Source organism: Ursus americanus, chromosome 10, assembly GCF_024610735.1.
Source record: "Ursus americanus isolate L20-20 chromosome 10, mUrsAme1.1.p, whole genome shotgun sequence".
NCBI lineage: Eukaryota > Metazoa > Chordata > Mammalia > Carnivora > Ursidae > Ursus > Ursus americanus.
In genome coordinates this window covers 37,985,024-38,011,870 of record NC_142136.1, presented here as the reverse complement: position 1 = coordinate 38,011,870, position 26,847 = coordinate 37,985,024, and the positions used below count along the sequence as shown (strand labels likewise).

General features: G+C 34.7%; 1 protein-coding gene across 2 annotated transcripts in view; it reads right to left on the bottom strand.

Moving 5' to 3' along the window:
* PCDH9 (protocadherin 9) overlaps positions 1 to 26,847 on the bottom strand; it is an 869,893-nt gene that overhangs the window by 523,702 nt on the left and 319,344 nt on the right. For both annotated transcript variants that reach the window (XM_087865103.1, XM_087865104.1), the window contains exon 3: positions 22,350 to 22,451. In XM_087865103.1, the coding sequence (XP_087721229.1) occupies positions 22,350 to 22,451 (102 nt within the window). The remainder of the gene's footprint in view (positions 1 to 22,349; positions 22,452 to 26,847) is intronic.

The window sequence follows — 26,847 nt, the reverse complement described above, 5'->3', positions numbered from 1 at the left end:
AAAACCTTTCCATCTATGGACCGAAAGCCTATCTTCATCTCTATAGTAGGATGCTGGATGCCATGTTGGAGAGGCAAAAAAACAACTAGGTTTTAGCATCTGTGATCCTGAAAGTGAAATGAGGAATAGTTGGGAAGTTAAATATTTTACAACTGAAAACAAAATGAACAAAGTATAAAAAGGAAAATCTATTTGTAAATAAATATATTTACAAAGAAGGAGAATCATTGGGCATTTGAGATTAAGAAGAAATTTTGGTGGTTTTAAAGTATAATACACCAGAAAACAGAAGGTGAAGAACAGAGCAGATGACAAGCAAGAACATTAGGATGGGTTCAATGTTTTTCCCTTTTCTTTTCTAATGAATGTCCGCTTCCAAATCGGATAGGGCATCATGTGCATAGAAGACAATGAAACCAAGGAACCCATGTGTGAGTGTGAATAACCTAAGACTATGGCACACTGTCATTCAGTGTAGCAAGGAGGAGGCGTCACTATAGAAACAGTAAAGCTGTTGTTTGTGAAAAGCTATGCCTCTCCCATGGAGAAGAAGTCACTTTGGAAAACAGACACTTAGCAGATTTGCTGTGAGCCAATTTTAAAAGAGTAGAGAACCGTGACTTCTTCTCAAGTCAAATGAAAAAATACCTAATGCACAATTAATAATTACGTTTCTCTGACTTTGAATTTTATCATGTGAATAGTGGGAATTTCTACTATCAAAACCACTAGTGGAGGCATTCTCGAGGGGTGGAAAAACAAGTACAAATCTTTAATTTTACAACTGGCTACATAATTGCTTTGGGAACATAGACCAGCCTTTACTTTAAAATGTATTCTTATATTAAAAAGAGATGGCTAAATATCAATATGGCTAAAACTGAGGGAGCCCAACAGAATGAGCATGGTTGGTCCCAATGGCTGGCTACTAATTATCATTCTTTTTTTTTTTTTCCTTTGAGAGATCTACACATACACATAACCCTACAGGTGGCATGATAGCTTTGTAAAATAAGCTAACGCACTTGCCAATATCAAATGACAATTTAGGATTAAATATGTGTAAATAACATGAATATGTAAGAAGTCTATTTTCCCACCTCGTTCATTTTAAAAATAACCTCAACTAAAAAGGTATCTTTGACAAAATGTAGCTCTATTCATTTTGCCCAGACCTAGAGATAGGAAAGGAACATGAAAGGAAATCTCAAAAATGCATTTGTGTGACAACACATCAAGCATCTAATTGAATAAAAATTATTCAAATTAGATTTACAATAGATTGCACAATTACTAATACTGTAAAATTAAAAAGCAGAATAGGAAATGAAATAAGACATCCTTTAGAACTTACTGACACATTTAGATATTTTAAGTGGCTTGGCTTGAAGACAAATTTTTTTTAAAAATGTAGTTTAGTACAAATGAATGCAAACAAATCCTGAAGCCAAAGGACAAACCCAAAAAAAATGCTTCAGGATACAAGATGAGAAAGGAGATGTTATTATTTAAGGAAAAATAGCTACAAAGCACTCAGCTCAATGCACAGTGGCAGGGAATAGAACAAACAAGAGATTGGTTATATTGTGCTACCGAAGTACTAAAGAATAAATCAAAGTAAGTAGAATAATGATAAAACACTGGTTGGATTCATTATACTTACTATATGACTAGTACTTTGTTAGGAAACTATGGTGAGGGCATTCCTTTTAATGTCCACGAGACACGAAACACAGCTGCCTAAAAAGCCTCTGGGTACAATCATCCTATGAAGTTCAAACATCAGACATCATCGCTTGTGACAGCAACGACTCCAAAATAAAGGAAAATTGATGAGGGGTGAGACATGTGCCTCTCAAATGGGATGGTCCACTCTCAGTAATGAAAGCTGGCAATCATGAAGAAAAAGATTTTGAAACCTCATTGGACTGTGAAAAAAATAGCAGGAAAGCAAATAATTATATTACTGCGCAGGAAAATAATATAAAATTTAAAGCAAAAAAATCTAGGTTTATTCAGGTATCTTTCAATCATTCTATTGTATTTAATATTTCATAGTCCTGGTATGAATAATCATAATTGTCTGAAAACTATTTCAAGGTCTCCCTTTTCTGCACAAGAAAAAAGATTCCTATCTACAATACAAGAAGAATTAACTAACAGGGTACTTATTTGACATAATATATATAAAGCACTAACCGTGAATGTGTGATCTTGAACAAACTGCTAAACATTTTCACACCTCAGCAGTCTCCTCTAAAAAATGGGAGATAATAATTATTTCGAGTTTTAAATAAAATAATTCATGTAAAGTACTTAGACATGTTTGACAAGAATACTTGTAAACTAGTAGTAGTTAGAAGGTCATCTACAGGCAAAAATAGACAAGGCAAGAAACAACAATTGTTGGAGAGGATGTGGAGAAAGGGGATCCCTCCTACATTGTTGGTGGGAATGCAAGTTGGTACTGCCACTCTGGAAAACAGTGTGAAGGTCCCTTAAAAAGTTAAAAATTGAGCTACCCTATGATCCAGCCATTGCACTACTGGGTGTTTACCCCAAAGATACAGACGTAGTGAAGAGAAGGGCCATATGCACCCCAATAGCAGCAATGTCCACAATAGCTAAATCGTGGAAGGAGCCGAGATACCCTTCAACAGATGACTGGATTAAGAAGTTGTGGTCCATATATACAATGGAATATTACTCAGCTATCAGAAAGAACGAGTTCTCAACATTTGCTGCAACATGGACGGCACTAGAGGAGATAATGCTAAGTGAAATAAGTCAAGCAGAGAAAGACAACTATCATATGATTTCTCTCATCTATGGAACATAAGAACTAGGATGATCAGTAGGGGAAGAAAGGGATAAAGAAAGGGGGGTAATCAGAAGGGGGAATGAAACATGAGAGACTATGGACTATGAGAAACAAACTGAGGGCCTCAGAGGGGAGGGGGGTGGGGGAATGGGATAGACCGATGATGGGTAGTAAGGAGGGCACGTATTGCATGGTGCACTGGGTGTTATACGCAACTAATGAAGCATCGAACTTTACATTGGAAACTGGGGATGTACTGTATGGTGACTAACATAATATAATAAAAAATCATTAAAAAAAAAAAAAGGTCATCTACACATATTTATTTGCAACTAACTGAACTATTAGATTATTGTATTTGCAATTCTGATTTGTGATTAGGAAAGCATTTTATATTAGTAAGGGAAACAATATGTAATTCCAAAGCATGTTGTTTGAAAATATTTTACAAAAGAAAGTCATGATAGACATATAAAAGTGGATTCTTTAACAGGTATAAAAAAAATCAGTTTTTAAGCATTCTAGTCCTAAAACTCTAGGATTACTTCCAATGCCTTCATAAATACTTAAATTGTAAATAGTCTTGAATTCATAACCATAAAAATAACGCAAAAGAAGAGAAATCATCGCATATGTCAAATATGGAAAGTAAAGTTCACCATTGTTAGAATTGGGTAAAGCAGGCTAGCTTTATAGGTTTATCCAAGGTAACTTTAAACAATGCTTTAAAAATACATGGCCTGTTCTTAATTTACTTGTTGTAGCATTTTATGCATAACCTATTAAATCTTCATGCCGTATAATCCACTCTTTCTTAAGTACAATCTGCTTTTAAAAGCAAATTTACACTTTTCTAAAATATAACTTCCTGCTATATTGCCTATTTGGTCTAGAAAGCCAAGTCACCAAATTCAAAAACAAGTAGTTTTCTGTCTCCATGAAACATTGGTTTCTAAGAAATTATCTTGGTGGCAGTATAATTATTTCTGAAACTAACATTTATCTCATGTGCCACAGAGAAACTCTGGTTAACATTTTTAGAAATCTAAAAGTAAACTCTTGGTTGTCATAATTTGCCTTATCCTTCCTTAGTGTCCTTCCACTCCATAAACAGTATTTATTTGTCATCTCAGAATCCTGCCTACTCCTCTTCAATACCAGGCAAATGCAGCAACAAGACTTGATAGTGCGGTTTTGCTCATGCTTTCTACTCCCACATTAACGTAATACTTCCCCTCTACCTTTCCAAATTTTCCTCAGTCATCAAGGCTGGGCCCCATTTCCACTTCTTTTTTTGAGGAGCAACCTCCTAGAAATCCTAGAATCCTAGGAATCCTAGGAATCCTAGAGATTCCTCTTTCTGTGTTCTCAACTACTGTATTTACATTTCAATTCCATATTACCTACTATATAATTGCCCTCAGAAAACGACACATATGCAGATACGGCTTCCCTCAATCAGAAAAGCACTTGATAAATACTTGTTTAATTTTGTATGCCCTCAAAACATATCCAGAAAGCAGTTACTCAATGGTAATTTGTTCACTGTTTTAAATATAAGGCAATGGCAACTACTCTTTTACCATGACACTAATTAATGGGAAAGCTGTCCAGTTATAGGGCATAATTTAAAAATATATAAATCCCATAAAACAAAACTGTTTTCAAAAAGATATGAGTGCAATAAGTTCTATCTGCCCACAATATCTTAATTAAAGATAAATAATGCTGACCTCATGAAGTTCTCAGTTTCTTTCTTATGATGATGTCACAGTACACATTTTTACAACTTCACACTATCTAGAGATTGACTTTCAAACTCCTTATCATGACATTCAGTGTCCTTTAGTATCTACATAAGATTAAACTCTCTTCCTCATTTTTCTCATCTTTTTTTTTTTAAAACATGCTGCACATATTTGGTTGAGCCAGGGTACCTCACTCTTCCCTGAGATCAAGACAGAACTTTGGTTCCTGTCGTTCCCTCTGCCTAGAATGCCCTTCATGTATATCTGTATCTGTTGTAAGGCACTGCTGAAATGTCACCTGCTTCAAGAGTGTTCACCTAACCCAACAGTTGGAAAAAATCTTCACTCCTTTGTAAAACTCAAACACACTGTCAGCTACTTAGAGACTTGCACTGTGTTTTACTCATCTTTTTCTTATGCTTATGAAGCCACAGACATTCTGCCAGATGTATAATCAGTGCTAGTGTGTGTGTGGGGGGGGGTGTATTTGTTTGTTTGAAGGAATTTGTCCCAGTTTCAAGCATCCAATGAATCTTAAATACCTTCATTTTCCTTTTTCTAACAAAATAGGCACATTCTACTTCCTGAGTCAGCCTTTTCCAAGTTATAGACCATAAAACACTAGTCACATTAGATACCTCCTGAAATAATGGAAGTGTCTTACGGAAGAGTAATGAAACATATTAGCTTATTAAAGAGGTAAAGAAGTCCTCTAGGAAAGAAATCTGGAAGTGGAAAGATTTGCTGTTTTCATTCCATGTTTTCTTGTCTGTTTGCCTTTTCCCATCTCCTGGGACATAGTTTGGGAAGTATTGGTCCAACCTCTGCAGAAGACCAGCTCCTCCAGTAACATAACTACACACTTACACCTTAATCCTCTCCCCTTTCCCATCTGCTGTCCCCTCCATGTGGAGGGCTTTTGCTCCTAATTGGTCACCTACTGAACTCCTAACCAGCACTCAAAGTAGATCTTTTTTTTTTTTCAGTAGTTAAACAAATTTACTTTTCATCCCCATAAAGTCCATCACAGGACTGGGGGACTCTTCCTACTCTCCATGGAGGAGGTGCAGCATTCCAAAGTGCCATGAGCTTCTGGTCCCTGTTTCTGTATGGGCTTCCACAACTGAAGCAGGAAAAGCATTAGAGTCTTGTACCAACAAAGACTTCAGCCCAGAAGGTAGACCTTAAATATCATACTTGACTGTTCTTTCACTTGGCCTCTATCAGAATCTAATTGCTTCTTTGCGTTCTCACAGCACCTACAATATAGTTGATATCACATCATTATATATTTCACGCTTGTCCTCATTCTTAATTTATGTGGGTACAATGCTCTGCATTTACCAGGCCATCTAAAATGTCTGTAATACTGAAAAGATCTCGGGAATTAGACTGATTGTCTATGGATGTGTGTTGGGAGAGTGGGTACGTGGTGGTTATGCTCATTGGGGCAGCGGGGGAGAGAAGGTAAAACGAGAAACAGCATAAGAAAAGAATCCCAAAGCTAAATTGGCTTTTGCCTCATTATAATATTTTTATTAGGTAACATCATGTTGATAGTTGACCAGACCATCTATAAAATAAATACTTTTCTAGACTGATCAAATTTACAGTGTTTTAGGTCATCAAATAGAAGGGTGGCCTTGAAAATAAAGGGTATATGCCATATCGATGTTATTAATAAAATTTTTTTTTCTTCTCTGTTTCCCCTTCTTTCCCACCTCCCAAAACATTACTGCCTGAGAGGAAAAAATTCCTTTACTAGAAGCTTTGTGAATTAAAAACAAACAAAAAGACAGGTTATGTGCTGTTTCTCTCAAAAACATTTTAAAAACATTTATAATCTTGAACTCTATTGCTGTCTGTCTCATTAAGCCTTGAGTGCCATAATATCAGTTCTGGTTTACAAATTCTTATCAGCAATAAATTTGACTAAACTGTATCTCTTCTACCACTTCTTGGTCTCTCAGCTGGGATCAAGGGTTACATGTACCTCTCCTGATAGTACACTCTCTATACCATGATGTACCCTAAAATTTCCCATCCTCTGCCCCTTACTTTGCTACCTCATATCTCTCCTACTGTTCTCTGATGCTCTCCTAAACCCTACTTCTTCCATGAGGCATTCTTTGGTATGTCAGCCTGAGTCTTTCTCACTGTCCAACCTTCTTCCAGCTGATGTGCCCTATCCCAGCATACAGTATTAATGTGTGTGTAGGATCTGTCCGCAACTCGAGAAAACTTGGATGCAGAACTTAAGAACTGGATGAAATGTTTATCCCTGAAGTTCCTAGAAAAATATCAAAGTATTGTACATAAGTAGTACACTAACATATGTATATTAAACTGAATATTAAGAGAACATACTTAATTAACTAGGCTATTCTGAATTAAATGCATTTACTCACTTTTGAGCCATGTAACAATAATTTACAATACCTTAAAGAATTTGCTCTCATTAAGGTCCAAGATATTTCTTTTATTGGATAGCTTAAAACTATAGACGTTTCTGGACTCAACATTTAATGGAGAGAAACTGGTGAGAGAGAGAGGATCCGAGTAAAAATCAGGATTGTGCTTTTATACTGCCGACTCAGCCAATATTCCAGGCACCAGCTGATGTTACTGAACCTAAGACGTTTTTAGTTTTATCAAGGCCTTTTGGTCCCCTGGTTGGTACAAATACTTAATTTCTCTTTTGTTACTTCAAAGAGTATAGGAATAAAAATTGAAACAAATGGGAGGAATTGTAATAACATAATTTGTTAGAGCCTGTGAGAGTAAATGGAGGTTTCTGCTGGGTTTATGGACACCTGGGACCCAGAAAGAGCTGATATTTCTTTTTCATGAAAGTCTTTTCTTTATCTAAAAACTCATTTCTATTTAAGGATATCCTGCTGGACTTTCTCCATTTCTTCCATATGTCCCATGCCCTACCCCTGTAGGAGGGATCCTCTTGGTATTGTAAAACATACCATTTACTTCTCAGCGAAGTCCTCCAGCAGGAAAAGCTTTGACTATGGATCGATTCCCCCACCATGTTTAAATGTTCGCCAGGAACTCAGGTACAGTTATCAAACTTGGCCTTCCTACTGTCTCTGTTCTGTTGACTCATTTGCCTTTGGCGGAACATTAAAAAAGGGACTTGTGTGTTTAGTTCTGTGTTTTTCGAAGGGCAAAGATGTCACTGAGCTCAGTCTCTGATCTGTGTTTTTCAGAGCATACCTGAGCAACTTCCAAAGGGTTTCTCTCTCTCTGAGGGCTTATCGAAGAGGAGGGGAAAACTGGGTGAGAGGAATGTCCCTTCTCTACCTGCCCTCCAACCTTCTGCACAAAACATAAGCAGAACTGAAATGGGAAAGGGACCCGTGAGCGTGTGTTGAGGGCCACATAGGTGATTCCCCAGTGTCCGCAGCTGCAGCTTACACTTGGAGCCTCCTGGGACTTGATTCTAAGTGGCTGTGAAAAGCCACTGAGGGGTTTGTGTTAGCCAGAGGCCACGAAAGCTGCCATCCCCAGCTGAGTGATTCTCTGTTCAAACTGGGCATAAACCCAATTTGAACAGAGAATCTGTTTTTCTTCCCTCATTTCAAAGGGCACATTTCTGAATACTTCCTCATGAGTAGGGGTAAACTGGGAACAATAATATTCATTTATAAAAGAAATCGTAGTGTTAATTATTATAACTGAGTGTTAGTAAATAGTGTGATATGGAAGTGTATGGGTGTCTGAAGAGCCATGCATTCTAGTCCCTTCTCAAGAAAATGCACGTTTATCAGAAATTATTTAACATTCTGAAGCTACATTCTTTAAGCCTAAAAGTGACGCCAAGCTATCTGGATATTCTCCAATTCATGCATCCTGAGATACATATATCCCTGCGATACAACTGCTATCCTTATTCAATACAGTGTTGAGGTAATTGGATATTCCCCACTTCCATTTTTTTCTTCTATCCTGTTGTGTCTGTGCCCTCTCTCTCTCTCATTCTCTCTAACCCACCCACCAACATATACAGTAACACACACACACCGTAATTTTGGACAATTCCTTAAATTATTCCAGACATTCTTCTAGGCAATGCTTTTTTTTTTTTTTTTTTTTTTCCCTCCTAGATTTGTGGTTTTGGCACTTCAACACCAAGTTCACATCCTGGACCATGCCTTCTATTAGTGGATGTCTGGGCAGACTCCCAATAAAGCTAAGCAGTTTCAGTATCATTAGCGGGATGATGGTATTTCAGTTCCTCTTCCTTTCATTCCTCTTTAGTTTACTATCGGTGCCACTGAGCTTAATGAACCAAACTGCCTGCTCATGCATTAAAAACGGAGATGTGCATTCTGCCATGGGAAAAAAAATGCTATGTTCTATTTTCTACAGCAGACACTTTTTAGCAAACATAGAAAAGGAAGCATGAGAATATTTGTATAAAAGGGAGATGTTCATAAAGCATTTGAAACTTTCAAATAAGGAATGCACTAATTTGTAACTGTAGAGTGCCCTCATAAATAGCATGCATTCATAATAATATAAAATCATTAAGAGTACTCTTAGTACTAGCTACCTCTCTACTTTACTACTACAGTAATACTAATATGCTAATTACTAACAAACCATCAGAAGTGATCATTAAGTAACAGCTGTGTTATAAAATATTACCTAGACCTTGCATTCATATCATTATTTCACATCATCTCTGGTATTTGAAGTGTACTAGACACTGGCTTAGAAATAAAAGCATACCCAAAATTACTAAAAACCCAAATTGTAAAATCTAAATGTCATTTTTCTACATAACAAGAATATCAAAAATTACATATTGTTGCAGACCTAAAAGTCAAAATACTGCTTTTAGTAAAGGAGTGAATACGTACATAACATGGATAATAACCATACATTAAGTTGTATAGGTGGCGATCCAAAATTTTGGCCCCGTATTTCATGGTACTCAAGTCACTCTGACGTATCAAATCACTATGACGTCGTCTTACTGAATTCGGCTTTTGCAAACACCTCTGGCTTTATATTAAACTAATTCATTTTACCACTTGCATCTCAGTGAGAGGGAGGTGGGAGAGTAGGTACTCAAAATCGTCATTCTCATCAACTACATGTTCACATAATTTAGTTATGCAGCACACGCAGGAAATGGACCCTTGAATTTTAGAGAGGCAATTTTTGAAGAAAGGTAAGCCTTAGAAGAGTGTGGATTTTTGCTAGCAGCCCCAGCAAAGGAAATACATGGCAGGGTTCAGAAAGAGAGGGTAGAGAATGGGAAAGATAAACTGAAACTATCTTGCAATCTTGCTTCATTCTTTTAGTAAACAAATTTCTATCTGCTTTTTCCCACCAAGAAATGCACTGCACAGGGTTTATGAGTTTTCCCAACATTTAGAACCCTTTAAAAGCAGTCAGGGCTCCTCCTTATGGAAGCCGTGATTTTCCTACAATAATTTTCTATAATTGTGCCAAAGAGCTAAAAATAAAAATGACATAAGAAGTTTCGCCACAGTGAGAATCACAAGCTCAATTGTAGAACTGAGTCATCATCTTCGCGTTTCAGGAAGATATATCCAGGTTAGGAAATTCACTGTGCTGATTGCCTTCCTCCTGCCTGTGCTGGTTGAGATATAAAGTCTATGGTATGGTTATCAATAACTGCTAGGAACTCTGGCCATAATCGAGTAGATAGCTGTAAAGTACTATCATATTGAGAAAGTAAATGTGGTAAGAACCGTAACAGGCTGAGGTTTATTGAGAAAGTCCTGATTACTGTGCTGCCTGAGTACCTCTGATCTGGGGCCAAGGCTGCACAAAAGTGTTGCAGAATATCGAGCCTTATTTAAACTAAACATATATCTAGCTCTCTCCTTTTTATTTCTCATCATGCAGAATATAATTTTTTGGTTTATCATGAAACTTCTGTCATTCCATCCTCTAAGTCCTTTGTCACACTTCTCAAGGTCAGGAGGGAGCCTCAGAAAGGAAATATTTGTGTTGATTGCTTCTGTGATGCATATGCCTAAAGGTGCTGCTAAATGAGCCTTTTGTATTTTCAGTGAAGTGACTAAAGGTTGGAGGGAGAGGGGCTTGTGAATCTTGTTAACAAGCAGTCCCCTGGAGATCCTGGTCCCTTGTGCCCCTAGCCCTTTGTCACCTATTTGAAAACAAGAAGTTTGCCCTCCAATTGCCACTATAGGGAGAGTAGACACTCTGGTTTGGAATTGAAATAAAGCATTCAGCAGTATAGGAGTCAACATATAGACACTCTCTTTTCTTTTTCTGCCCCTAGACTATTACATTCTGAGAAAGAGGCATATGACAAAAAGCAAAGTTCACTCCTGCTGAGATGCTTTTCACCATCACTATGTACATCAGTTGTTGTGGAAAGAATAGTACAGTTGCTTCAATTCTATGAAGCTGGAATAGTGAGTGAGGCATAGCATGTGGATATATAAGTGTATTGATTTTAATCAAATATGCTCCTCTGGGTAACTGCTTCTTGCTTTTGTTAACAATCCAGTAAACAGAAAGATAAGCAAACATAATTCATCTATAGCAGCTAGGGTCTCTATTTTGTATTTCTCAGTGGAGACCTGCCGTCTGGTGTATATATTAGGTTTTATGAATTATCATGTCACTAATGAAAGATGTTAGATGTTCCATATACAGAAGAGAAAAGGACTTATTCCCTGCAGGGTTATAATCTCACTTTTTTTCCTTTCTCCATGGCATTATGATTCTACTGCTCTCAATCTATGCCAATGAGGGTATTTTTCCCAGCTGCATTTGTTTTTGATCAGATTTTTATAGCATACCGTAGAATAATTTGCATATAGTGAAAGCCACCCGCTTAGAAGTAAAGTTCTAGGAGTTCTGACACACACAATCTGGGAACCTAAAATGCCCTTAATACTCCCCTCAGCTTGACTCAATTTGAGGCAGACTTCTTCCTGACTCTAGGTCACTGGCCTCCCTTTTCTTAGAGCATTTACTTAAAAACAAAAATAAAACTGGCAATTGTAAATTCGGTCTCTGCCCTTTTGAGATGTAACTCTTCCCAGCTCTTGCCAGTTTCACACCTCAGGAACGTCCTTCTCTTAGTAGTTACCCCTTTGAAATGCACACATCAAGAAAAATAGCTTCCACATCTGCATCTCCTAGTCTCTATGGGAGGGGAGGAGCCTAACTTTGTGAATTGCCAATCAGGAAACACAGCCAGCCTATTCACACTGACCAACCTCCCTTTTAACATCCTCCAATCTTTTCCTACTAGCTCATCCCAGTGCTTAAAAAACTCTCCTGCACTGATTTCGAAGGAGTTGAGTTCATTTCTCTCCTAACTATAGCCATTTAACTCCATCCAGTGCAATTTATCTTTGACATACAACTACAGTCAAATTACAGAACATCTTCATCACTATAAGAACTTCCTTTGAGCCCCTCAAGCCCCAATTCCTGGCAGCCACTGATCTAAGTTCTGTCCCTAAAGCTTTACCTTTTCCAAAATGCCACAGAAATTAAATCATACAATATGTAACCTTTTATATGTTTATTCTTTCACTTGCATGATATTCATCCATGTTATTGCATGCATTCCTCGTTTCTTCTTTTCATTGCTGCATCCTATTACATTGTAAACTACCACAACTAATCTGTTTCAATCCATATTTTGAATTTAAATTTGACTCTCCTTATTGTATCAATATTTGTCTTACTTAATATAGTAAGTATTGTGTTTTCCAGATACATTTTGAATCAAGATCGGATTCACCCAAAAGATCCTTGCTTTTCCTTTCCAGGTTGGGTGGAGGTTTTCCATCGTTTCAACTGGAAAACTTCTCATATAATAACTATGCCAGTATGTGAACAAATGATCCAGCCACCTCTTTAAAAAAATACCAAATCTTCTATAAAATTTTGGTAAAATGCTATCTACAAATTGCTTAAAATTAAATGTCAATATCAAATTTGTTGACATTGTATACTGTTCATTTGTTCTAAACAGATATCATGTCCTAATTATCCATTCAAGTCAAAATTGAGATAATTCAGCCAGAAAGTACATTTTAAAGCTGCTTGGCCTCCTGGCCAAAAACATGGCAATAACAATATACCAAGAGAATAGGAATGTTACATAGTAGAAGGCTATAAGATCAATTTGAAAAGAGTATAAACCTCTTCCCTATAAGCATATTTTTAAAGAAAATTCCTGTTGTTAGATGTGGGCTAAACTCACATATTTACATATTTTAAATATATGAACTTCATGATCTTAAAATTCATTATCAAACCTATATATGTTATGGGATTTTGTTGGTTGGTTACTTAGTTAGTTAGTTAGTTAGTTAGTTAGTTAGTTAGTTAGTTAGTTTTGGCTGACTTTTTCATCTTTAACTGACAGAGAGTGGAGTTATTTGTACATTCTGAATCCTGGGCATCAAGAAACTTCTATCTTCTATAGCTAGAGAACAAATTCCTAAAAAATGTTTGAATGTACTGGCAGTCTCCTCACTTTCATTCCAATTTAAAAATGCAAAGATGTGAGCGACATATTGAAAAATTAAAATATATAAGAAAGTGGTAATTAATTAATGACTTTTCCCTATATTCTCATATTACCCTATAAATTTAATTGGCTAGTTTTTTTTAATATTCATGGCCAATCTGAAACAACTTACATTTCATATATATGAGAAGTACTTGACCAATATAAAATTTTTTGCCATTTTTTATGTATCCAAATTCAGAAAATGTCCATTGTATGCAAAATTCAAACTTCTGTAAATTACCCAACAAAGAAGCTGGAGTTGGCTGCCACCCAAAATGTAGCTCTATTTCTGTAATTTTTCACTGTATAACAGTGTTTGTGCAATAATTACAACATATCACTGTGTTTGGGATTTATTATTTTGTAAAGTAGATTAAAAACTAGAAAAATTAATTTAATTTTGATCTTATTTTTTAAAAATTCTTAACAAAACTGGAAAAAAAGAAGATATATTTGTGATAAGACATATAAGTCTCCTTTAAAAAAAAAGTAGACACATCCGAATGGGTAACAGTGTCAAAAACTGTGAGAATTTGGACTCAATCAGAAAGACTTTGGGCTTCTGCTTTTTTAATCAACACTCATTTGCCCTTTTTGTTTTATTTTCTAAATATGCATCTTGTTTATAAATGGAGGTTTTACTTAAATTTTAGCATTTTTAAACTCAAAATTATATAAAGTTAAAATAAAAGCTAAAATCAAGTCAAAGTTGGGATTATGTAGTTTATATTCTGTATCATTTTTCTATTCTTAATTGGCATAGACAAGTGTGTGTCAAGTCTTTTAAATAGGTAAAACATTCTTATATCTGTATCTACTATTTTATGTACTATAGAACAGATAAGAAGACTAGCTGTAATTCTACCTCCATTCTTCCCAGAATTTGGTAACACAACAAATGACATCTCATATGCCCCTGGAGTAATCATTATATATGTCTATAGAGTATAATAACAATGTTTATGTTATATAAGTATATAAAACCAAGGCAGACACCCAAAAACCCATTTCAAATTTGAAATATCTTATTCTCAGAATTTCTGTAGCTTACATAATAATTTAGAACATATTTATAAATTCTATAACGTATATATACAATTAAAATTGTTTTATAAATTATTAAATATCACCTATAAAAACATTGATTCTTGGTGGATATTTGGAAATCAGAATGAGGATTTTATAATATGAAATGCTTTTATGAAAAATATTTATTTAATTTGTCAATGTGCACGTCTGACAAAAGATCTTTTCACTTTCTATTCGATTTCCAAATCCTGTCAATGGAAGTTAGAAAGAAATCTCACAGTTCACAATCATCACAACATAGAAGAAAATTATTATTATTTCAATGTTTCAATTTTCTAAAAAAAGTTAACATTTTCTCTTTTTCTATCTTTTCCATTTCTATATTCTTCTCACATGTATTTGTATTACCTTTACTACTCCCAATGTGTCTTCAATATCCTGAGATATCTAGTGTCTCAATAAGTTATTTATGACCATGTACTCTATAGGACTTCAAATTCGAGGATTCCCAGGTTTCCCTATTAGTATCCATGGATATATGCAGAACCTTCTGAAAACTCCACACATCTATATTAATTCCTAAGGAAACTGCTGGCCTGTATTAATCACAACATGCAACTCCAGTTGATTTAAAAAGTACTGTGAGGCAGGTGTATTTTTCTCTCATTCTCACAGTCTGATATTATTTATTGTCATTTCAAAATATGTGGTTTCCACGCTGATGTAACAAATATTGATTTGTACCTTTTTGTATTCTACCTTCTGGTTTTTTTGTTATGCTTTCAGGATCCTTCAATGAAAGGTACTATGGTTGTCACTTGTTTGAAAGGCCCTTCTCCTCTCTCTTTGTACACTCCATTCTCTCCACAAACAGCTGCATCACACCTGTCATTCGGAATGGCAAAGATGTCTTTGGCTGATAAGCCTATGCCTCTGGCACACAGAGTGACTTCAAACAACTAATTAGCAGGAGTTGGGACACAGCAAGGTTTGGTGCTGTCCATCAAGCATGCAACCACCACTGACACCATCAGCAAATCTGTCAAATGTGGTTCTTCCTGTGAATAAACCCAAGGCCACTTGTTCTGTGGTAAAGAAGAAATTGGCAGAACATGTGTAATAAAAAGTAAAAGAGGGTGATGGCCATCCTTTATACAGAGTTAAGTAATTGAAAAAAAAAAATCTTAAGCTAGTGGAAAATCCGATACCTGATTTATAGCTGTTGCTGGAATACTGGGAATCAAACTGAAACTTCTCCATGAATCTCCAATGGAGCAATTCCCAATTGATCGAGTATATTTATTTAGCCTCTGGAAAACACTAATGTGCACTTTCTGTAATAATAGGGGGCTATCAATTATTATAAATAAAATCAGATTTGCACATTCACATACAGATGCAACCTCAAATCACATCTATTACATATATTCATGTAATATATATGTTATATATAACATTCATTTAAAATCTAAATCTGTAGGAATGCATCTATAAATATGCATATCTGAGTCCACAGTTAAGGGTTTAGAAATTTTTAAACCAACAATATTGAACATGAATTGAGAAACATTATATAGTCATTGTTCTTAATAATTAAAAGTGTATGTAGATATCACATTAACTAAGAATGTCAAGTTTGATAGGTACTGTCATTCTGTATTTTGAACCAGCATGAGGTCTTGATAGTAGAGCCAGGAAAGAGCTCTAAAGTGAGAAGAGAACTAACCCGTGGAACTTTTCTCAAACCTGTGATAACTTCTCCCAACGCCCAGCCTTCACACATGCAATCTTCTTGAGAAACATTCTCATTTGTCCACAACCACAGTGATCACACCACCCCTGATCATTCACCTGGTAGACTTCTTCAAGACTCACATTAACATTAATGTTTTTCCTCTACTAGGTTAAATTGGCTCCTGTTATGTGTTCTTGAATCTTGAACATATTGTAGGACTGTTTGCACTTTATGGTAACTTACCATTAAGAGTGTATCCCCTGTAATACCTGAGACACAAGGAAGCATGTGTGCCTCCTCAGCCTGATGTACTTAGCATATCACATAACAGCATCTCTGATATATTTGCTGGATGAGTATTTGTGGAAGGCAGGCAGGTAGGGATTGTTAACTTAAGACTCATAGATTGGTTTCAGCATAATTATGGAAAAGGTCAACAAGGAGAAGATGGATAATTTCCTTCCCCTCCAGAGAAGAGTCTCAACATCATGTTTATGGGCAAGAAACAAAGGAAGGAATATCTAGTACCCAATCTCTGTTTATCTGGTTTAGGGAATGTATTAATGGTTCCATTTTAAAAATTAAATCAAACCACATCAGAAGGCAGAGACTGTAGTACAGAGCTGGTCAAATATGTATATTTTTATATTTTCCCACATTATTAATACCTCCTACAATTTCCAAACATAAGTTCAATAGTGTGAAATAAAACAATATTCATATGTTTCTAGAAAATATACATAGGCATTAGACATGAATGTACATAGTGTCTATATACTATTGTACTATAAATGAGTTCTTAGTAATTTGTTTCAAATTTATATATACTTACTTGGTAGCTAATAAGTGGTTAAAAAATTTAAAGATTTAGAGAAAATTCATCCATATATAAGTTACATATAACAAATACATATCAAGGAGAGTTTTCAACCAGTCATTAAATCCTGTTCATAATGGTAGTTAGCAATTGTCTAGGGATTTGTTAGAAATCATTTGCAAGGCCAATCTGACATAAAATAGCCTGTAAGATCTTTGACTTTTCCCAGCTGGACATGTGAGAACTTAACTCTGAACAAGTCTGCAACCTATGATATGTATTTTTTGTTGTTATTGTTATTTTGCCGAAGTGCAGACTTGGATCCTTTATGATAAAGGATGGACAGAGGAATAAATCCTTATCTAATGAGTGAGCTAGTCTGTCATCTAGCATACTTTCTCCACTGATTATAATATATGCAAAGTTTCACAGTAAGTGACTGAAGTGTAACACAGCTTTTATCATGTTTGTTAACTTACTTCATTTTGGAGGGTAATCCTATATGTTACTGAGAATTTAAATATTTTGATATATGAGGACTTATTCCCAAAATATATATGCATGTATGTGTATAATATGTGTCTGTGCGTGTGTGTATTTTAAATATTTTTACCTTTGGGGTTTTAGAAAAGGTTGTTCTTATGAAGAAAGAAAATGAAAATAAACTGGCTTGTGAATTAATTTATTATTATTAGTGAAAATCTATTAATTTAAATTACCTGTATTACTGCCAAACTTTGTAACACATAAAGACTTATTGCTAAATGATTCGCCTATTATTTTAACTTAAAAGCTGATTATTAACTGTAATATCTATTCTAAGGACCGAACATGTTTATTTATTGGGAGTTAAATGTGTTTGGGTCACACAACTGTATAAAACACCAAAAACAGGAAAATGTAAGTGTGTGGTGTAATATTCATATATTAAATTCTATTTATTTAGATCCAGACTGTTACAAGTTAAGGTCAATCTGTGATAGGTACAGAAAACAGAAAAGGAAAGGAAAGACAAGACCAAGATTAAGTAAGACAAAAGCAAAAGGCTTTGGCTTTACATCTTTCCCTTCTTATTAGAAAGTAACATAATGTTACCATTTTTGCTGTTACTCCATTTGGTATTATTAATTTAAACAGGAGAGTTCTAAGCTGTAGTTACAAACATGGAGAACGCTTGTTCTCCTCGCTCACTCAGTGTGCCCTTGGTTCAGTGAACTCATGCTCAAGGTATACCTGTAACTTCATCTTTAATGGTGAGAAAATTATACTTACCCAGAAGACTATGTCCTAAGTGAGGTTATGAGTGTGAAATGCAAGACACACAATAATAGTAATAGTCTAATACATTTTAGTTCTATTCTCTTCCCGCACGCTCTTTTCACTCTCCATCTGACACATTTTTACTCTATTAAATATTTCTATCAAATGACACAATTGGAATGTTCATGAAATTCCAATGATAATTTAACTTCTGTGTAACTCCAAATCCAGCAAAACCTGTGTTACAAATTCATGTAAAAGGTCAGAAATATTTCCCTTATCAAAATTGTTTTCCCAGTTTTGGTCGGGAGATTTATAGTAGCAGTCCATCCTGGGATATCTTGATCAACCATCTGCACCCATGCATTTCACACTTGAGATAACTGCCACATTTCCAAAGTCTGGCGGCTAAAATTCATACTTATTTTAAAACTCTTCCACCAATCTCCCTAACTCTTAGAGTTAAGATTTCCATCTGACATTGATTTTTGGATTTCATTGCTACAAGGGAAAAGTCTTATCTCAAGAATTCATACACTGAACACTAGACCATTTTGTAAAAATACTTTAGCTCAAGCATCAAAAACAGTGACAGGGAACAGCTACTCATACTGAGATGCAGTCTTGTGTGAATTCCAATAACTATGAGACATTTTCCTACAGATTGCAGAATATAGACACTGAAAGCTCTATCTGCTTCCATTCTATGCTATTTCATGGGTAAAGGGAACCGAACATAATAGAAGGGAAAAGACAATAAAATTTATAGATCAAAGATGCTTAGTAAAGGTAATATGCATTTATAGCATGAAAACAATGTGCACTTATTCATTTATACGCTTCTATCTTAACCATTAAGGCACTTTGTCTATCCAATGACAGAAGACCTGCCAGGAAGACGAACTTAAATATGATAGTTCATTTAAATTCCACACCCTATTTAAAATCTAATTTAAGAAAAATTTCAAATATGAACTATTTTCTCTAACATTTGCTTGGAAAATTTTTATGCAGCTTGGAGGTAGTCATTAGATTACTCCAGGATCAGAAAACCCGGATCTCATTCTAGTGCTATCACTAGCTCTGTGACCTATGGCAAGCTACTCCATCTTTCTTGTCGTCAAGTTATGCTTCAGTAGTATGAATATATAATCTCTATGGTCCCTGACAGCCAAATAGCCTGTGAATTTTTTTTGACTTAAATATTATCTTAGAATAGTTAACCTTGTAGTTTCTGAAACTGTGTTGTTGTGGTTATATTCCAACTCCATTAATTACTACCTGTGTGAATTCAAGCAAATTATGTAATCTCTGTGAGTTTCAGTTTCCCTATCTGTAAAATGGGAATAATAATAATGGGATTGTTGTCAGAATTAAATGAACTATATTTTAATGATTCAATATGTAAGCCTTTTTATATTTTAACATATCTTAAAGCAGGATACATATTAAAGAAATCATAAATAAGCACTTACCAGAGTTTAATCAACAGCATTTTTCCCCAATGGTAAATGAAATTATAGCATGTGTTCTACTAAGATGTTACACAGTAACATCTGAACACCTTAGATTAGACAAAATTTGGTAATTCACATGAAATGCTTGGGGTAATATCTGATTAAAAAAATTACCCAATAGCCGATACTAACATTTCTCTACATGTAAGCAATAATTGTTACATGTAAGTTAAGCATGATAGGTAAAGTCTGATAATTTAAGAATGATTAAAAGCCTGCTAGTCATACAGCCTTTGTTCCATTTTGTATCTAAAGTCGTAATACAAACTTACGAACTACATTCAGAGTAATCAATATCAGTTAACAAAAAATATGACTTTCTACTTGGACAGTATAGTTTTATTTAATTAAATATTTTTTTAGAGACATGTTAGGAACCTACCATTCTTTTTTTTACTTTAGTAAGGTGACTAAGGAGGGAAAGTGTAAATGGTGAGAAAATAAAAAATAGTAATATATTTACCAGACTTACCACATTATTCAATATAAAGGAAAAAAAATACCAGCATAACACAGGAACCAACTTTGTAGATTATAATCACCTCTCATTAATTCTCAAGAATGGTTAATACTAGATTAGTAACTTTCAAGGGGCAGGTTACTGCAACTATCCCCTTGTTATTGGTCTACAGATATTAAGCATTTATCCAGAAACCCTGTCTTGCAGAATGCTTTACAGCACTCCAAAGGTGGCATTACTTCTGTTTCCAAGTTTTATTTTCTAAGAAACATCAGAGATTTTCTCTCTGCATTAAAAAAAATGTATACTTACTAAATTAGGTATATTATGGTGAAAAGCAATTTAAATTCATCAAGGACAAAATGTAAATGATGGCCAAATATACACATAAAAAGCCTGACATAGACCCTGGCACAGAGCAGGTGCCACATAAGTGTCAGCTGTCAACATCATCATCTTTACTTAGTATCACAGAGCACTAGAGAGGGAGAGGACCTTAGAGATGACCTAATCTGAAACCGTTCAGAGTATAATGGGCCTGGAATATAATGGTAAAGTGAGAATTTGTGGGATAAAAGTATTCTAAAATAATTTATTTTCCTTTGTTTATCAATATAACACAGATTTACTTTCACCATTCTTTGATAATTGGAATCATAATATAAATCAACGTGATAACCCTGAGTATGATTTTTTTTCTTATCCACATTCTCTAGACAAATAAACCCTGTACAAACTGTGTTCTTGTGCTTTGGGCCTTATAAAATATCTAAGGAAGAATAAAAATATGGTTCACAGAAACTTATTTTACTTATAGCTCATTTAAATTCTCTACAAAAAATAAGGAAATATTCAGGATTTCAATGACTTTCAGAACATTCTGTGTGAGCTTTGTAAATATTTACATGGGTGTTTATATATGAATAAAACTTATTTATTTCTGCCATAGAGTGTTATTGTGTTATTATTGGATGAAATAAGGGTGATTCATGGGAGAAATTTCCATGTTCTACACACTTGAAATACACATAGTAATGATGAAAAATCAAAGGGCTAAATTATAGTTCTTCTCTCAACTGTCAAGTGATTGAGATTTTGGAGAAAGAGAGAAAATAAAAAGCAAAATAGGAAGAAGAATATATGCTATAGGTTAGAGGGATGTTTCTGAATAGTTAGATCCACACAAAGAAAAAGAAAAAATGTGAAGGAAGTATTAAGGAATAAAACTGTCCAAAATATTACTTTATCCTTTTTCCACCTTGATTAATAGTTTGTTAGAAAAGAAGGTGCTTACTCAATCAAATTTCTATTAACCAAAGTGTTTCTCTGACCTACATTACCACTGGGAGTTTTGAGAATGACAGATTCCTTTACTTGGCAAAAACAATAATAATCAAAATATTTTCAGTACCTTTAAGAAAATGGGGGGGAAAACCTAGCTTCAAGGAGAAAATAGAATACATAGGAACACACTAACACTCACACACACACACACACATATATATACATATTATCTATATCTATCTCTCCATCATCTATCTAAAATCTATATGTAAAGACTATAGAAATACATGAAACAAATATGTATGTATTAATATTAGAGTTAACTATTGACACACAATTCCTTAAAAATTGATCTTCTATTGTACAATGTGAACATATTTAACACTACTGAACTGTAACTTTAAAATGATTAAAAGTAAATTCTGTTATATATTTTAAACCACAATTTTAATAAATTAAAAGAAAGATAACAGATTTTTACATCCAGCCATGTTAGAATAATTAGTACTAGGATAGCCTTCCCAATATTTAAAAACAAAAAAAAGAATAAAGAATAAAATATGGATCTTCTACATTTTAGATTGGATGGACTCATTAAAGAAAAAGAAAAGTAATTTTTATTTTAAATCCAAATATACAAGGAAATAAAGGATCAAGCTGAGAAAAGGCAAAAAAGGGCAAAGATTAATGGAAATTCCAGTTAACCTGCTCATATTGAGCAACAGTGTCTTCTTTATCTTCCTTAAGGATAGGGAATGAAGCAAATCAGTCTTTCAACAAATAGATGTTCCTATCTTTGAGCTCAACTAATAAAAATGAATCAATTAAGAATCTTTAACTCCAAAAGGAATTGCTCATTACTTTCTCCAAAACTAGGTAATAATCAATACTTTGCATTCAATGACAAGAACATCATATTTAATAGTTGGACTATGACCAAAGAGGAAAAATATTATTTGCCTTTTGTTCTAAAATTAAGTTGTTTTAAAAAGTACTATCATAAAAATATGAAAATAAAAGAGGATGGCAAAGAAAATATTTATAATAGTTAACTCAGACTATATAAAATCACTAGGAAAATGCAAATTGCTCAGTACTAACATGGTCTCTATAGAGATACAGCATACCTCGTAATGGCTTTCTTCATTCTCCTGAATGTGGAAACCCGCAGAGCTGGGACATTTCTGAGGAGTGACAGGAATATTGTCACTTTTGCTGTGTGAGTTACACTGAAAGAGATTACCAAATAATTGTGACAAACTACTCCACATTTAGAGTGTCTTTTGAGAGACATGGTTGTTTGCTAAGAGTAATTAAAGGAGTACCATTTGAACTAGCAAGGGTCTACACTCATAGGAACATGCATTAATATGGAGCCTTTTCCAAAAAAAGATTAAAAATGTCTCCAGGCTAAACAAATTGTCAGAATGTTTTAAGTGAAACTAAAGAATCTCAAATCTAGTTATTTTATTTTTACCCTTTTTTTTTAAGCAGTATCACTATGTTTATGATTTTAGTAGCTAAATCTTGTATGGTGCTACTATTTCTGTGAGGTATTATCCAAGTGCTTGATATATATCACACACATCTCGACATAGATATTACTATTATCCCCACTTACAGGTAAGGAAAATTAGGCATACAAACTATTCTTCCCAAGGTTGGGCTGCCTACCCAGGTTTCCAGGAGCATGCCCCATACCTTATCTACTACAAGCAAGGTCTTTATAAATGATACATTTGAAAGAAACAAAAGTGAAAAACTAAAAGCTTAAGGTCTTGAAATATTACTTCACTTTTCTTCTGTACCAAATTTCAAGTATTTTTTGAAACAGGTTAACTAAAATAATTCACGAGGAAAAGGATGTGAATTGTGCAGTGTAAGACATTAAATTATGGTGTGACCTTTCTCCATAAAAATATTAAAATGGTTGTTTTCCATAACCCTCACAAGACTTTTTTATGTGAAAATAAGGTATTATTCACTTCCTGTTATCCTTGTTTCTTTCTTTCCTAAGTCTCTTATTAGATTCAAGGCAAGGAACATTTGTAAGTATTGCTGTTTGGCCATTTGTTAAACATAACATTGGAATTTCTAAGTCTTCTACATTAATGAAAGATATTGTAGTGCCTCCAAAAAAGGTTCACCACTGGTATACCATCTTTCCTCTTTCATAAGACTAACATAGGAACAGATTTGTATGACGTAAGTAGGGAAGATAATATTTTTTCAAACTAGTATGGCACATTTTCAATTAACTAATGAAATTCTACTTTCCCAATACCAAAGAAAAATCTGTTAGAAAATTACTATCAAAGACATTTTAAAAAGCAAACTAATTTTTGAGGCTAGTGTTCAGTATATTTTCACCTCAAGACCACTATTTTATATATTTAAATATTTTTAAACACATTACATTCTTTTAGACTTATTTTGAAATAATTTTAAACACAGAAAAGGGGCAAAAACACCAAAAAAGAATTCTAGGATTCCTTTTATTACTTTATTACTTTATTATTTCAAATATATCAATCGATTATTTCATTGTTAGTTGAAGGGAAATAGCAATACGATAGAACTAGGAAGGCATGACTCTCAAACTCAAACCCCCATTAGAAACCCTTAAGCATGAAAAAATATATATTTTGTTCCTGTCCTCTGTACAAACAGTATCATTTCAACCATGTTCAAAACTTGCCTCCTCTAGGAACTTTTCATGGGTAAATAAATAAATAGCAATAACCATTTTATCCACTGCTTGCAACCTAAGTAACTTCTAGACATAGTTTGTAGAATGCTGCTCTGCCAGTTTAATTCTTGGGATGTGCCTAGGTTTGTCTGAACGTCACTGTTGATTATGGACTATCTTTCCTATTTCTCCACAGTGGCTTCCTTTGCTTTCTAAAGAAAAAAGCTTCGACCTTAAAACAGTTATTGTCATCTATGATGTTTCTCAGACATTTTAATCATTCAATTCCTGTCCCTAGCCTCTCCTTATACCTATTCATACTGATTAATCTTTTTAAAACATCTCACGTCTTATGCAGTGTTTCTCCCTAGAAACATTTCAATTCCTGTGGCCTGGTAGTGGCTCTCACCCTGGCTGTATATTAGAATCACCTGGGGAGCTTTAAAAAATACCAATAACTGAGCCCTACCTCACACCAGATGAATTAGAGCTCAGGCAAAAACATGGTTTAAATACCCAGGTAATTCTAATGTGCAGTCAGAGTTTAGAATCCCCGGGTTAACACTTCTTTGTCTGGTGCTCAGGACAATAAAGCAAATTTTGGCCTCACTCCTCTTTTGATCTGATCTCTTGAGCTCTTTAGCATTTGTTCTTTCTTTTCCTTATTTAATGTCATATGTTGGGAGTTGTTTTTTTCATGGATTATATCATAATGCCTTTGAATGTGAAAAAATTCTAAATTTGTATAATACTTTATACCTTTACATACAAGATTTTTTGTATTATCTACAAGAAACCTCTGCAGAGAGGTAGAAACATAAACCTTCTTTAACAGATGGGGAAGACAGAGGCTCAGATACATTCTGTGGCCTCATGCAATGATTTGCCAAGTAAAAACATTCCTAAGTGACAGAACTCAAGCTATTTCTCTTCTGCCATATCTCCCTTAAGGAGGTCGTTCATTTGCTCATTCATTCATACTCTGTTCTGCTTGTTTGTTCATTTGTTTGATCATCAGATATTTACTGAGTGCATGCTATGTGTCAGGATTTTATTGGTTCATTAAGATATGGCATTTAATATCTGTAATATTCACTCCAGCAGTGAAACCATACATAGAAATAAATAACTACCATGACATGTGAAAATGCCACATGAAAATGTATGCACAGGTTGCTTAGGGACAAAGAAGACAGATGACTAGGCTCTTGGGTTTGATATGTGGGAAGAATCTGAAAAGATGGGCCAAAGAGGGAATCATGGTTAACACACATTCACGACAAAACAAACCGCATATGCAAAGGCTAGAAGACATGAATTCTTGTGACATGGTCTGTGAGCTGCAAGGATTTTGACAGTGTGTTAACAATGGACCCTGTGAGGACTGATGTGAGGAATGGGACAAGTTATTAGAGCATTAAATTTAACAGGGGATCCAAGATGAGAAGTTACAGAATTGGGCCTAACACAAGGGAGGACTACCAAATAATGGGATAAGTGCTTCCCAGTGGTCGTGCCAAGGGTGAGCCTGAGTTACCTTCCTCTCTCTCCCAAGTTCAATAAAGAAATATAAGCAAACTGGGTGTGTTTGCAATACCTGTGACACTTGAGTAAGTCCCTCCATCCCAACAAGATCTCAACCCTAAGCCTCTCCTGTGCCTAATTCTAGGGTGGCCGCTGTTTGTAAAGCAGTGAATGGCACCAAAGGAAAAGTTTAACCCAACTTTTCTTTCTCAATTTTTAAAATTTTTGAGTATTATGATGTAAATAGCCTCTGGGGATTATAAATCTATAAGCCTGAGAAAAAAAGAAATTTAAAAATAACTCTATAAACAATATTTTGAGATCAAATATTATAAATAGCCAAAACTTTAAGGAAACAAGTTCTTAAGTGAAGAACAATTTAATCACTATGAATTTTCTCTAACAAGTTTCTATTTCAGGGACAGCTGTAGCCTGAAATGGAAAGAAGATTTATTATAAATGTCTCAAGATTTCACCCACTAAAATTTTTTTTTCTGTTTGCCAAATTTGATATGAATAACTCTATAATGAATTATGGTTAGGATGAATTTGCTAAATCAGATTTCATACTGCAGACAAATCACTTGAGAGGTCCAGAGCTCAATAACAACAATCACATTAAATGGAAATCACTGTAAATACATTTGTTTTATACTTTAAAATCCACTTGATGTTTTCCATTACCTACGATTAATAGTCTCTATTTTAATACGTGGATAAATCTTGCTTCCCCCAAACATCCACTGTAGTTCTTAGGAAACTGTCATTCACTACCTACAGAAATACCTACTCAAAAAAAAAAAAGAGAGAGAGAGAGAGAAAGAAAGGGAGGGAGGAAGGGAAGGAGAAAAGAAGGAAGGGGAAGGGAGGGGAGGGGAGTGGAAGGGAGGGGAGGGAGAGAGGGAGGGAGGAAGGGAGGGAGGGTGAGAGGGTGGGAGGGTGGGAGGGAGGGAGGGAGAGAGGCAGGCCCACTGGTGGCCTACTCAAACTTGCCTCATGGTCAGTTATATTAGCTTTTTCATTTCTGACAAATTTCTAAGAAGGGAGTTCATAGCTATGATATCAAGAGAAAAGTATCAACAGTGGCAAAAGCAACAAAAGTTTTGTGAAAAATCACATAACCATAACTAAGACACAGCTTTTTTTTTTTTTTGCTAAAAAGGGGGTTCTTTACATTTTCTATCGAACTCTATAGCAGCAACAATATGCCCTTTTAATCTATTCCTCCTACCTTCTTATAAAATCAAGATTGTTTGCTAAAAATCAATGGCACTGTTATAAATTTTATACAATCATTATAGAGGCAGTAGCCTTGTATTTTTGTGCTATAGGTTTCATTAAATAATTCCATTTGTTAAAAACTCCCACTGAAAATGTTATTCCTACCCATTTTAAGAAATTCTTTTTGTGAA